This window comes from Pundamilia nyererei, unplaced genomic scaffold (assembly GCF_000239375.1).
Source record: "Pundamilia nyererei isolate P.nyererei 1_Seehausen unplaced genomic scaffold, PunNye1.0 scaffold00378, whole genome shotgun sequence".
Classification (NCBI taxonomy): Eukaryota; Metazoa; Chordata; class Actinopteri; order Cichliformes; family Cichlidae; genus Pundamilia; species Pundamilia nyererei.
In genome coordinates, this window is record NW_005187779.1 from 139,236 (window position 1) to 151,299 (window position 12,064).

Below are 12,064 nucleotides of genomic sequence, written 5' to 3' on the forward strand. Positions count from 1 at the left end.
GGTTCTGCCGGAGGTTTCTTCCTGTTAAAAGGGAGTTTTTCCTTCCCACTGTTGCCAAAGTGCTTGCTCATAGGGGGTCATATGATTGTTGGGTTTTTTCTCTGTATCTATGAAGCGCCTTGAGGCGACTTATGTTGTGATTTGGCGCTATATAAATAAAATTGAATTGAATTGAATTGAACTAAACATTAACTTGGGTTGTCTTAAAGAGACACAGTTGTGACTGTTACACTGTTTCTACATTCTTGTCTGTAGAGCTTCTTTCAGTGTGTCAGAGGAGAAAGAAGTCAAACTCCTGCATGGGGCTAAACTACGAGAAGATAACAGAACAAATGGGAATGAAATAAAAACTTAAAGTGAGAAATGGATGGATTATGTAGTGTGGGATTTTTTTTTTTAAAAATCCTTTTTTGTGCTTGTTAAGTCACTGATGAGGTCCAGAGAGATTTCATGTCAGAGACAGAGAGAGTGGAACAGCGGTGGTTGAGTTGAGACTTCGTCCTGTCTGCGTTTGTGCGCCTCACACCAGCTGCTCCTTTAAACTTTCATCTTAGGGCTCCCTGAGACAAAGTTGTGCATGCCGTCTTCACAGCAGCTGTTTCAACATGACATTATCAGGTAACTACAGGTGTAATGCGAATTCTGACCCTGCTCCTTTTACACAAGCTAGTGTCGCTGTGGCCTTCATAGTGGCCTTCTTTCCTGCCTGTGACGGCGTAAACAGGACATAGTTAATCCGATCAATCCTGCCTGCGTTCACCCTGCTGTGACATGTCAAAATGTCTCCTGAGAAAGAGAAAAAAGAAAGAAGCTGACGGGTTTGTAGACGCTAAATGCCTGAATCACTGCGTGCATCCTGTATAAAATTAATGGTATACAAGCCCGAGTGGATTTTTATCTACTGAGGTCATTGCAGTCATTCTAAAGCCGATGCAGTACTGTCATAAACTAGCAGACTGGCTGTAATACAGAGTCAGTATGCTGTTTGATCCTGTGGGAGCTGATCAGCTTTTTTCGTTCTTCAAAGCAGCTTTTTGTTTAGTTGTCAAACCAACATATCCATAAATTTAAACCTGGGAGCAGAGTCCTGTACGATGAAGCGAGTTCAGCATGCCCAGCGTATCGTTCCGTTAGCTGATTCACAATTACAATCAGGAAAAAGGTCGCACAAAACTGGTGATCAACTTGTAACGCAGCAGCAAAATTATCTGACCAATCGTGAATATGGAAAGTGTGCTGGAAACAGAGTAGCTGATGTTTACAAAGTAAGATAAACCTGTAATATTAGGTGGAAAAAGAGTTAAATACACATTACAGACTTGAAAGTAACACAGCTGCTGCAGACAAAGCAGTGGTGAGAGTGTAGGAGGAAAAGAGCTGGAGTAGTTTAGATTTGAAAGCACTATATGAATCTGTGAGGGCCTTAAATGTTTTGGACAGTAAGACTGGAGAAGAGCGACTGTATTAATAAAGTTCATCTTATTTGAAGCCAGGAAAGAAAGTTGGCAAAATGCACGTTTAATTAAACTAAAGGTAAATGTGCGTAAGACAGCTCTGGTGGGATTTCAGTCTGAGAGCGAAGAAGAAATATCAGAAGAGAATTCAAACACAGGTTTAGACTTTGACTATATGTGACTAGGCAGAAAGCCGTGGTCACACAAATTAAAAATGTATATTCTCATTTGGAAAACAATTCAATTCAATTTTATTTATACAGCACCAAATCACAACAACAGTTGTCTCAAGGTGCAGAGAGAAACCCCTCAATCATGTCAGAATCAGAGTCAGAATATGACCCCGCTGAGCAAGCACTTTGGCAACAGTGGGAAGGAAAAACTCCCTTTAAACAGGAAAAAACCTCCAGCAGAACCAGACTCAGGGAGGGGCGGGGCTATCTGCTGCCACCGGTTGGAGGTGTTTATGATCTTGTTTAATGAAGTTATTTCGTCTGTGCAATGTCTGGAAACTGTGATAAATGTCTGTTCTAGTTTGTCGTCCTTCAATGTTTCCAGTCGTAACTTGCAGAGTTTTAGTGGTTTATTCTGACAGCAGTCCCCTCCTCTTTGATTTGCTTCATTTTCACCCCTTTGATGATGCAGGGATAATGAGAACATGATGTTCACTGCAGCACCCTACCTGCTTCACACAGCAGCAGCCTCTGACCATATTTCACGCTGGTTTAGACATCTAACGGCTGAAACTGAACAAATATGTAAATGTATGAGAATCTGTGATGAATTGAGCTGCTTAATGCAGGAGAGAACCACATCCTCGCCTTAAAACTGATAAACGTTGTTCATTCCGTGTATGTGTCAGGTGAGAAAGGAGCAACGGGAGAGAAGGGAGACCCCGGGATTGGTGAAAGAGGAGAGCCAGGTCCTGCTGGACCCATAGGTAAGGATTTTACATACTCTGACTCTTAGAAGAGCTGGTCCAGTTCTAATAAGTTTCCTTAATGCTCTACTTCCGGTTCCAGGCCCAGCAGGTATGCCTGGTTACGGCAAAGACGGAAGCCCGGGACAAGCCGGAGCCCAAGGAGAGCCAGGAAACCCCGGCCCCCACGGTCAGCCTGGACCTCCGGGCCCTGCTGGCCAGTGCGACCCAACCCAGTGTGCCTACTATGCCAGCCTGGCACAACGGCCCCACAACAAAAATGTGAAGGGGACTTAAAGAAGAAGAGCCAAGCAGAGTTGGGAGACCAGCTGTATTTATGAACTTAATCAAGAATCAAGAACTTTTTTTTTTTTTGTTAACCTCAGTACAGACGGCTGAAGCCACAGGTGCTGCCGGTCAGATTCTATGTTTTGATTTTGGTACGACGCTCGGGATGGATGGGGATTAAGCAACGTGGGAGTTTCTTTCTGATCTAATATGGGATAAAGAGGGCAGCTAGTTTTTTTCCCTCACTTGCATGCTTCCTGTAAATATATAGGAAGATAACACGGATGGCACGGCCCGAACATCAGGAGTAAAGATCCTGCTATTCGATATTATATCATTTCATCAGTAATCATCTCAGTCAGGTGCTTCGCTGCTTGCCTCACACCGTTCTGCATCAGCCACCCTTCACAAGTTAGCATCAGGCAGCACGTGTCATTCACTGCTCACTGAGTCAGTGAATGACACAGTCGCAGTAATTACTCAGTGTCACTTTTCCGGCCATTGATTGGGAGAAAACGGTGGCAGACGGTGAGATGCAAACAGCAGCAGTGGGTTTTGTGTCGGTTCGAGTGATGAATCAATTGCATTTCATCCACAGCAGCATGTATGTTGTTATATCGCATTTGTTTTTGGTGACACACGGATGCAAAAACAAACGGAAAAATAAAATGTCTTTTAGAGAAATGCGCCTTTAAAATAGTGCAGTTTGTTTGGTTCATTTAGACAGGTAGGAAACAAGATTTTATTCTGGGAATAAACTGAAGGCGGCAGGAATGGCCTCTTTGTCACAACCCACAAATTAGCATCTCTGCAATGTCATTTCATGCTTTGGTGAGATTTGAAGGATTTCATTCCAGAAGTCTTGTTTGTATTTGTGCATGTGACATTTAAGGGTGGATATCTAGGGTTTTTTTTGTGTTTTTGTAAGGACTTCATTTAAGTTTGCTCTTTTGACCATGAATATATGCCATGTAATGATTTGTTCCAGAAGATAAGACAGCAAACAGTGTCGCTGTTAGATTTGTGCTTTCATGTTTAATGAAGCGGCTCCGGTCACTCTCTCTGAGCTACACATAGACCTGAACAGCAAACAGCTTTGAGGAGGTGGTGTAATTGCAGCCTTTGTTCACCTTTCTTGAAAAGCGGCCTATTTCACTCCGCTTTCCCTAAACCTGTCACTTCCTCTCTGTCTCTGTGATGCTTATTAAGTGCCTGTAGCTCTGGCCTGCTCTAAAACACACACTGTTCTTATTTGTACCCTGAAACCTGAAACTGGAGAGCCGATCTCTTGCATCTTGATGATCGGACTGTTGTGGTAACAGTTTGAACAATCCCTTTGTCTTATGTCCCTCACGGACCAATTAGAGTTCCTCCCAACCTCAGACACCTTGGTTATCTAGAACCAATTAAAAATAATGTTCGTTTTAAAAGAACAAAGAAACTCCTTCAAATAAAGACGAATAAAAGCATCTGAATGTGAGCTTGACAGATCTTACAGTATGATCTAATGGCTGATTATACTTTGTCATTATCTCTGTCTCAGGTTACATAACACAAGATCATTTATGAAGAGAGTGAAGACAGAGCTTTGACAGCACTTAGGTTTGTGTGGTGAAGCTGACAGGAGCTTTCAGCTTGACCAATATTTCTGAGGCTGTTCTAGAGGCCGTTTTCATAAACAGTTGAGTTAAAGTTAGTCTGTCAGTTTTGGAAAATGGAAATACATCATTGTCATATTGCAAATAGAAAAATGTTTACTCCACAAGCAATCAAATATAGCTTCGCAAAATGTATCAGTGCCAGAGGGGCGTTCCTAGCCTTGAAAGCTAGCAAGCAGCCAGTGTAGCTAGCCACAGAGAGAGCACGTGTTAGACAAAGCTTCCGCTCTTTGTGGGGAAAACTTGCACATTCTTGAAAACTACCTGGCAGATGATTGGATGAACCATCTAGCACAGGCCTGTAGATGCAAACTGTAGATTATAGCCATGGTGATGCCAAGTTTGCAAAGCCTTTGTATCACTTTTAGAAATATAGCAGTGTCTTCTCAGTAACAGGGTAGGCGATTCCTTACGGCACGCTCTGCTTTATCTTGGTTTCTTTCTATAATGCAAATTACAATATATATGTCATGTGTGCAGAAGGCTGTAAACCAGAGATTGAGACTGCACACTCATTATCAACATCTTAAAGGAGGTCATGAAGTGAGCAGTAAGGTCATTTTCCTCATAGACTTTCCTTACAACTGGACCTTTTTGCAGCCATACGCTGACAAAGAATCCATGTATAAGACACTTCCACACTGGCTGCACTTTCAGATGTGGAAGCAATGTTCATTTTGACTGGTGCAGCTACAAGCACAGAGTTTAAACCCTGGCATGATTGTGGATCCTTCAATCCAGAAGTCTGACATATTACCGTAGCTGTTGCATATGTCTGCAACATTAAACTAATTAAAAATTACGTATTTTGTTCATTAGTTCATGGTTCTGGCAGGATTAGATATTCAGCTAGCTTGAATTTAGCTTGCATTAATACCCCAAAATGAGTCATTCAAAACTGTAGACTAAATAGCTAACTTAGAAATGCTAAGCTAACCCTGTTCCTTATTTTTGTCTCAGCTTTTACTCCACCAGTGCCTTCAGAGCAGCTCTTATAGTTAAGAGCTTCGGTACATGACAGCAATTTCAAAAACATGCATTCTGTGTAGAATCAACATGGCTCTATGTGACCTGCACTTTCTACCATTTCCATATGTTCCCTATCCCATATTTACCACTGAACGATTTGTAAATTGCAACAAACCACCTGTCTGGTGGTTTTGTAAATGGTCGTTACAGTTACATCAGCAGATGTTGCATCAGCGTTGGTGAGGGAGAGTATTTGTAATGCATAGAGGCTGTAACTTGTACTGTTATACTGCTAAATTAATCAGGATTTGATCAAATAGAATCATGTTGTAATGAATTAACTGCATTTTATTAACCCTTTCCCAAATTTTCCTGATAAATCGGTGCTAAGATATTTTAAAGTAGTAGCATATTGTAAGTATTCGAACCACACCTGTACTGTACTGTATAATAAAGACTGGAACAGATTCATTTTATAACTCGGACTTTTGCCTCGTCATTTGAAAAGCCAGTACTCGTGCTCTTTCACGTAATGCTGAAATACAAGCAGACCCATTCGGTTTCATTGAATGTTCATCTCTTTACAATGAAAATGTTTATGTTATTCATTCAAGAGCTCCAGCCCTGCTCTGTCACTAATGCATGATAATCAATTCCAAGACGGAGACATCCATCATGTTTTATGTCTAAACCTGATTATAGAAATCATGCTGCACTCTTCTCCTATACCAAGCTTCATGAACCTTGAGCATCCATTCACTTACAGTACACATCTATAAACACGATGTCTCCGAGCCACGATAACATCTGTTAGATGAAAGGGATGTCCTTGGAATGGCTCCTATGCCGACTCCTTCCTAACCGCTTACATAAAAGTCATATTTGATCTGTGAGTGTATTTGTGTTGTGCAGACAGAGGTGAGGATGGTGTTGACTTTCCTTTGTAACCAGGCAACTGTGAAATGCCTTGCTGAATCAACATTATATCCATAATAACCCAGGGACTTTTTGTCTGGACAAAAAAGGCTGTGGAATTTCATGATGGCACACTTTCAAAACACAACACTTTATTGCAGCATTTGAACAAGATCATCGATTTGACAAAATGAGGGGAACAAATGTATGATCCTAAATTAAATAGCAGGTTGAAGATATAATCTCATGTCTGATGTTAGTATCAGGTTTTTTTTTTTTTTTTGTAAAACCTAGCTTCACTATAAGATTGGCTCATGATCGCTTCAATATGGGTCACATAATAGACTTTATTTTTTGGCTAAAAGAGCAGAATTGATATTGAATGACTGTGGTGGGTGACTTGTGTGCCCTGGACCTGCCATCAGTCAGAAGTTGCTCCGGGATGAGTAACAGCGGTTTTTGAATGTTGGGTTAGTTAACATCTGTCCCAGTAATCTCCAATTGTGCCTCACTTCTGTTTCCCTGTCCGTCTCTTCGTTCCGTGGTTCAGATGGAGACTTCCAAAGATCACCGTGCTTTGACAAGTCCTGAAATGTGGTCACTGGCAGGATGAGATTTGGAGTGTTTCAGTGAGCTTGGGGTGTGTCATGGGTTTTTGTAGCCAATGGATTTCTTCCCACCAACCATATAAAGTGGAGGATGTCTGCCTATACAGGTTGATGGGTCACAAAAGCCAGGAGACCCTGGGAGCCCCCTTGGACCAACAGGTCCAGGGATACCAGGACTACCTGTCTCACCACGCTCTCCGTTTCTACCATCCTTTCCAATGCCGGGGGCGCCGGTTGCACCTGAGGAAACAAAAACATGTTAAGTATTATGTCAACTTAAAGTGAAAAATGGTATTTTGTAAAGAAACCATATCTGCAAAAGTCAGATATAGTGGCTTCTGCACCAGGAACAATACTTTTCATGTCACACATGCTACTCTTTGGCAGTTTATAAAGGCAATAGGTAAATAACCACTGCTATGCAGATGACATCCAGGTATATTTATCTATGAAAGTAGACGACACAAATGATTTAGTTAAGTTACAGACATGCCTTAAAGACATAAAGGTGTGGATGATGTGCAGTTTCGATATTCAGATAAAACTATGTTATACCTTCTTCTTTTTTTTTTACTTTTCTTTTGTTACATTTTATAATATTACACACTAATCTTAACACCACATATTACCACATAGAACAGTATATTGTAGAACCTTCCCCTTTCTTAACCCTAACCATCTGTTCATTTAATTCTAGGATTCCAGGAATAAAGTGGTCAATATCTGAATATGAATGACGCAACACTAAGACAAGTCAAACTGCGGGTGCACGTTAACAACCTACTAAAACAGCCACACACACGTGATCCATATGTGATCCATATCTCACAGAAATCATCCTTCATTCATTTTAAAGTATATTTCATATAACTTCTCTCAGATATCTAGCATGGACGGGGTGAACTGGGATCTTTCCAGTTTAAAAAATAAGATGATGGGCTAACAGGCAAGCAAAAGAAAAAAGAAGCATTATCGACATTTGTTACACCAGGTCGTGTTTTCAGGTTTTACACTAAATCAGCTGATCTGGCTCAGCTGGTATTTGAGACTCACTCGTTCTTTGATGCACACATTAAACAAGTCTCTAGTACGTTGTGTCTTTCACTGGCATAAATGTTGGTACAATTAGAAACATCCTGTCTTAGTATGACCCTAAACAATATACTTTTGCTACTTTGAGAGAGGCTGCCCCTCCCTGGATAAAAATACTAATAAAAAAAAAACAGGAAAAGGTATAAGATTGTGTAAACAATTACTTTTAGTGGTGAAGGAACTACTCATCCCATAATCCATTGCAAATCCTAGTTTCCAGAGCAATGTCTTCTAACCTTCTTAAATGGTATCCTTTTCATTGTTGTGTATATATTGAATTATAACAGTGTAATTGTGTGTGTGGTAAAGTATGGCCTAGCTCTCAGTAAGTACAGCGCTCTGTAACTCGCTGTATTAACCGTTCTTGCAGTTTAGTCAACCTGAAATTTTCTGGTTTCCATAGTAACTGCTCCACCAAAAGGAGATGTTGCAGAGATGTCAGTTTTTGGGTAGAGTAGCACTTTTCAATTCAATTTCAATTTCACAAAAGTTGCTTCGAGGTGCTTTATTCTGTAAGGTAAAGACCTTACAATGGAACAACAATCAGAAACGCCCCATCAGCTTCCACTTGGAAAAACTTCCTTTTACAAGAACTAGGCTCAGCTGTTCTTTCCAGTGCCGGGGACGCCAAACTAGTAGGTAAAGGCTGGGATCTTTACATCTGAGGTTGGGCTTTGTAAGTAGCTTAATTATCACCACTTTAAAAGCCGGCGGTACAACCTGTGTCCTGTTAACAGATGAAAACATATTAAAGTTGCTGTACTTAATAATACATCAGATGAAAGGCTGCGAATAACAGTAATGTTTTCTTTACTGCTTAAAATTTTATTTGTAAAGAAATGAATGAAGTCATTGCTACTTAAAGGAATAGTTAAAAGAATAGTTGGCCCAACAGAGCCCTGACTCTCTGCTGTTGTTATTGTTGTCCTTGATCAGTGATGAATAGCGAGCTATCGAAGCTTTATTGAGGGTTTTTTTAAATAAAGTAACAAACTATTTTTTCTACGACATTTCACATTGCATTTTTAAAAAACAAGGTTGATGTCAATTAGACTTATGCGTCTACTATCAGTTCAAGTAATACAACAGCTTTGGACGGCTATAAAATAATGGCTAAATATCAAAATCCCTATGAAATCTTTACTTCCAGAGCCCCACAGCGGAGCTCTATAGTGGTCACTACACTGTGGTACTTTCTGTTGGTGATTTGTGGAGCATTTTAAATGGAATGATCTGACAAATAAATTGTCCTGCTGTGAGATAAAGCCTGTATTTGAGCAAGTTGAATGACTTTTATACAGTACAGTATATATCAGTATATATATTTATATTTATATGTGAGGGCTATCTCTCTAACGTGCTACAAAAACTGCACTTTTAATGAGAATTAAAAATTAAAGTCAGTTTTTAGCTCAGTTTGACATTTCGAAGACCCCCTGTTTACTGTCACCAGCGCTCTGCTCTAATTACAACAAGAATCCTTACCTGGTGCACCTGGTGCGCCTTGGCTTCCTTTGATTCCCACACCATCCTCTCCCCTGTCTCCCTTGTCTCCCCTCTCCCCGGCATCACCTGCACAGGGACATGCACATTGATGCTGAGATGAAATGGAGAGGCACAGCTATAGGCACGTAATTAGGAAACTTAATGACTCCACTCTGATTCCGCCCTGTTTAGTGCATCATTGATTGTATAATGTTATGCATCAGTGACTCTCTTCCATCCTCAGAGCTCTCTGCATAACTTCTTTCAGCGTTTGCTTTGGCAAAGACAAAGGCATACTGCCAGAGCTGACAGCATTGTTTTCTCTAAAGGCTTCATTTAATTTTTTCCACTACAGCCACTCTAGGATTGGAAGGTCTCCAAGAAAATAGAGAAGAAGCAAAAGGCTATCACAGCCTCGCACCGAAGCTCTCACGGTGTGGGTGAAACGCATACATAATGAACAACCCACTTACAGCTGTAAGTAAAGGATGCTAAAAACCGAGGCTCAGTTTTTACTAAAGGTGAAAACATTTGAAATGCCATACTGACCTTTTTGTCCTGGTGCGCCTGGAAGTCCAAAGTAGCCTGGAGGCCCTTTGGGACCCATTGGGCCTGGAGCTCCTGCTGCTCCTGCAGCTCCAGCTGGTCCAGGGAGTCCAGGAAGACCTGCAGGTCCAGGAGTACCAGGGGCACCAATGGCTGCTGGCTTTTTTGAGAATTCTTTCATAAATTCAGCTAATTGCTCTAAATGAATTGCAACAAATAGGTTTTAATATTTAACTGCTCAACCCTTCATTGGGTTCAATGTGAGGTTTTATTAAGGTGAACAAACGGCACCTTCAACGACAGCTGAACACATTTCCCGAAGCTTCTCGTCACTCACTTTTGGGCCCTGTGAAATCACGAATACTATTACTGCAAAGTTACTGCAAAGGGTTGATGCAGCCAACACTTGCATTTGCACTGTTTCTGTCAGTTTCATTCGTTAGAAATAATTGCTGAGATTATTCCAAACCAAACTGGTGGATCAGGTGCTGCCATCTCTAGAACCACTAGCATGTCTGCTATGTGGTTTAAGTGTATGCATTTCCTATACTGGTTAAATGTGTCACTTACAGGTAGACCTCTCGGGCCTGGTGCTCCGGGAAGGCCTGACTCTCCTTCCAGCCCTCGAGCTCCCATTGGACCCGTCAAACCCTCGTGTCCTGGCTGGCCTGGTCTGCCATCGGCTCCTGTAACTCCTCTTTGGCCCTTCTCCCCACGCTAATGGTGAAAACGAATCATTATGAACCAAGGCTGTATGTGTCAGCAGTAGGATACTGCCCCTATCAGCTAAGATAGCTTGTGTGCCAGAACAATACACAACTCAGTGTTCGAATAGCTTCAATAACATTCTGTAAGCTTTTTATACCATATGCTAAGGTGGGAATTGATTGTAGTACCTATTCAAATGCTCTAAATTGTTTGTTTGTATATACAATCCAAGCTTGCAATGTTAGAAGTCATGAAACACTTTCCATGTAAAAAGCTCCTTAGGCGAGCTTTTACAGCAGACAACTGTTTATGCATACCTCTCCTTTGATTCCATGAACACCAGGAGGGCCCTGAGACACACACATAAAAAGAAATCAACATCTCTCAAATCCAGCGACAGAAAATACATTTTTGTTGCATTTAATTAAGCATATGAGTCAAATACCTGGTCTCCCTTTATCCCAGGATCTCCTTGCATTCCTCTGTCCCCCTGTTTTACAACAGATTGAGCAAAAAAGTCAAATTACTGGACGAACTGTTAAGGTTCATTTGCAGATAAACTGGAAATTACAATATTACTCACCTGACTTCCTTTCGGTCCTACTGGTCCAACAGGTCCCTAAACAACACATTATGCTCTTCACTAAACTCTTATTATAAGATTTCTAAGCTTTGGTAAAGAATGAAATTTGTCTCACCAGATCACCTTTGTGCCCAGTATGGCCCTTCAGTCCTTTGGCGCCGGGGTTACCTTTAGCTCCTTTCTCACCCTGAAAATACAACAAACATATTTATGTCTGCGTGTTCAGAGCAACAGGGTTGAGACAGCTGAAGTAGCTTTGTTTTACCACCCCTAACACCTGCTCTGATTCACCTTTTTACATGATGTCATTTGTGAATTTTGCAGAAACTAACTCTTCATCATTAGCTGTTACAGACACATCTCCATTTAGGCTGCTGGGGGATTCCTGTGATGCACTGAGTATTTCTTCTTCAGTCGCCTTTCTCACTCACTATATGTTAACTAGGGCTGGGTGTCGTCACTGATATCTAGAATCGATTCAATTCCGATTCACAAGGTCCTGATTCGATTCGATTGATTCGTTTTGAATCTGGGAAATTTTGCCTCAGACAGTCAGAAATATTATATTTCTGATCACTTATCAGTACATATCCATATTTTTATATCTATAAAAACAAAGCTGACACTTGTGAGACTTGATCAAAGGTGTAAACATCTCAGCAGATGCCTTTGTGTCAAAGTAACTGAGGATAAAACAGAAAAACATGAAGGAGATTTTCCTGGCCTGGGATTTTATAGCAGATAAAAATACTCTGCAGTAGAACCAAAACAAAAGAAAACCATAAATCAACACCTGAACATTACCTGATGCTGCTGAAGTGAAACAGAGCAAAGTTACA

At 41.0% G+C, this 12,064-nt stretch overlaps 2 protein-coding genes across 2 annotated transcripts in view; one reads left to right on the forward strand and one right to left on the reverse strand.

The window, feature by feature from the left end:
• Nucleotides 1-5,764, forward strand: part of col22a1 (collagen, type XXII, alpha 1) — a 68,784-nt gene extending 63,020 nt beyond the window's left edge. Inside the window, exons 65-66 of the mRNA XM_013915847.1 lie at nt 2,317-2,394; nt 2,477-5,764. Coding sequence (XP_013771301.1) covers nt 2,317-2,394; nt 2,477-2,670 — 272 coding nt within the window. The 3' untranslated portion in view covers nt 2,671-5,764. The remainder of the gene's footprint in view (nt 1-2,316; nt 2,395-2,476) is intronic.
• Nucleotides 5,765-6,605: 841 nt separating this feature from the next.
• Nucleotides 6,606-12,064, reverse strand: part of col9a1c (collagen, type IX, alpha 1c) — a 29,400-nt gene continuing 23,941 nt past the window's right edge. Inside the window, exons 29-37 of the mRNA XM_005752761.1 lie at nt 11,341-11,412; nt 11,226-11,261; nt 11,088-11,132; nt 10,960-10,992; nt 10,505-10,651; nt 10,226-10,280; nt 9,938-10,132; nt 9,389-9,475; nt 6,606-7,051 (exon numbers count right to left, since the gene is read on the reverse strand). Of these exons, the coding sequence (XP_005752818.1) occupies nt 6,849-7,051; nt 9,389-9,475; nt 9,938-10,132; nt 10,226-10,280; nt 10,505-10,651; nt 10,960-10,992; nt 11,088-11,132; nt 11,226-11,261; nt 11,341-11,412 (873 nt within the window). The 3' untranslated portion in view covers nt 6,606-6,848. The remainder of the gene's footprint in view (nt 7,052-9,388; nt 9,476-9,937; nt 10,133-10,225; nt 10,281-10,504; nt 10,652-10,959; nt 10,993-11,087; nt 11,133-11,225; nt 11,262-11,340; nt 11,413-12,064) is intronic.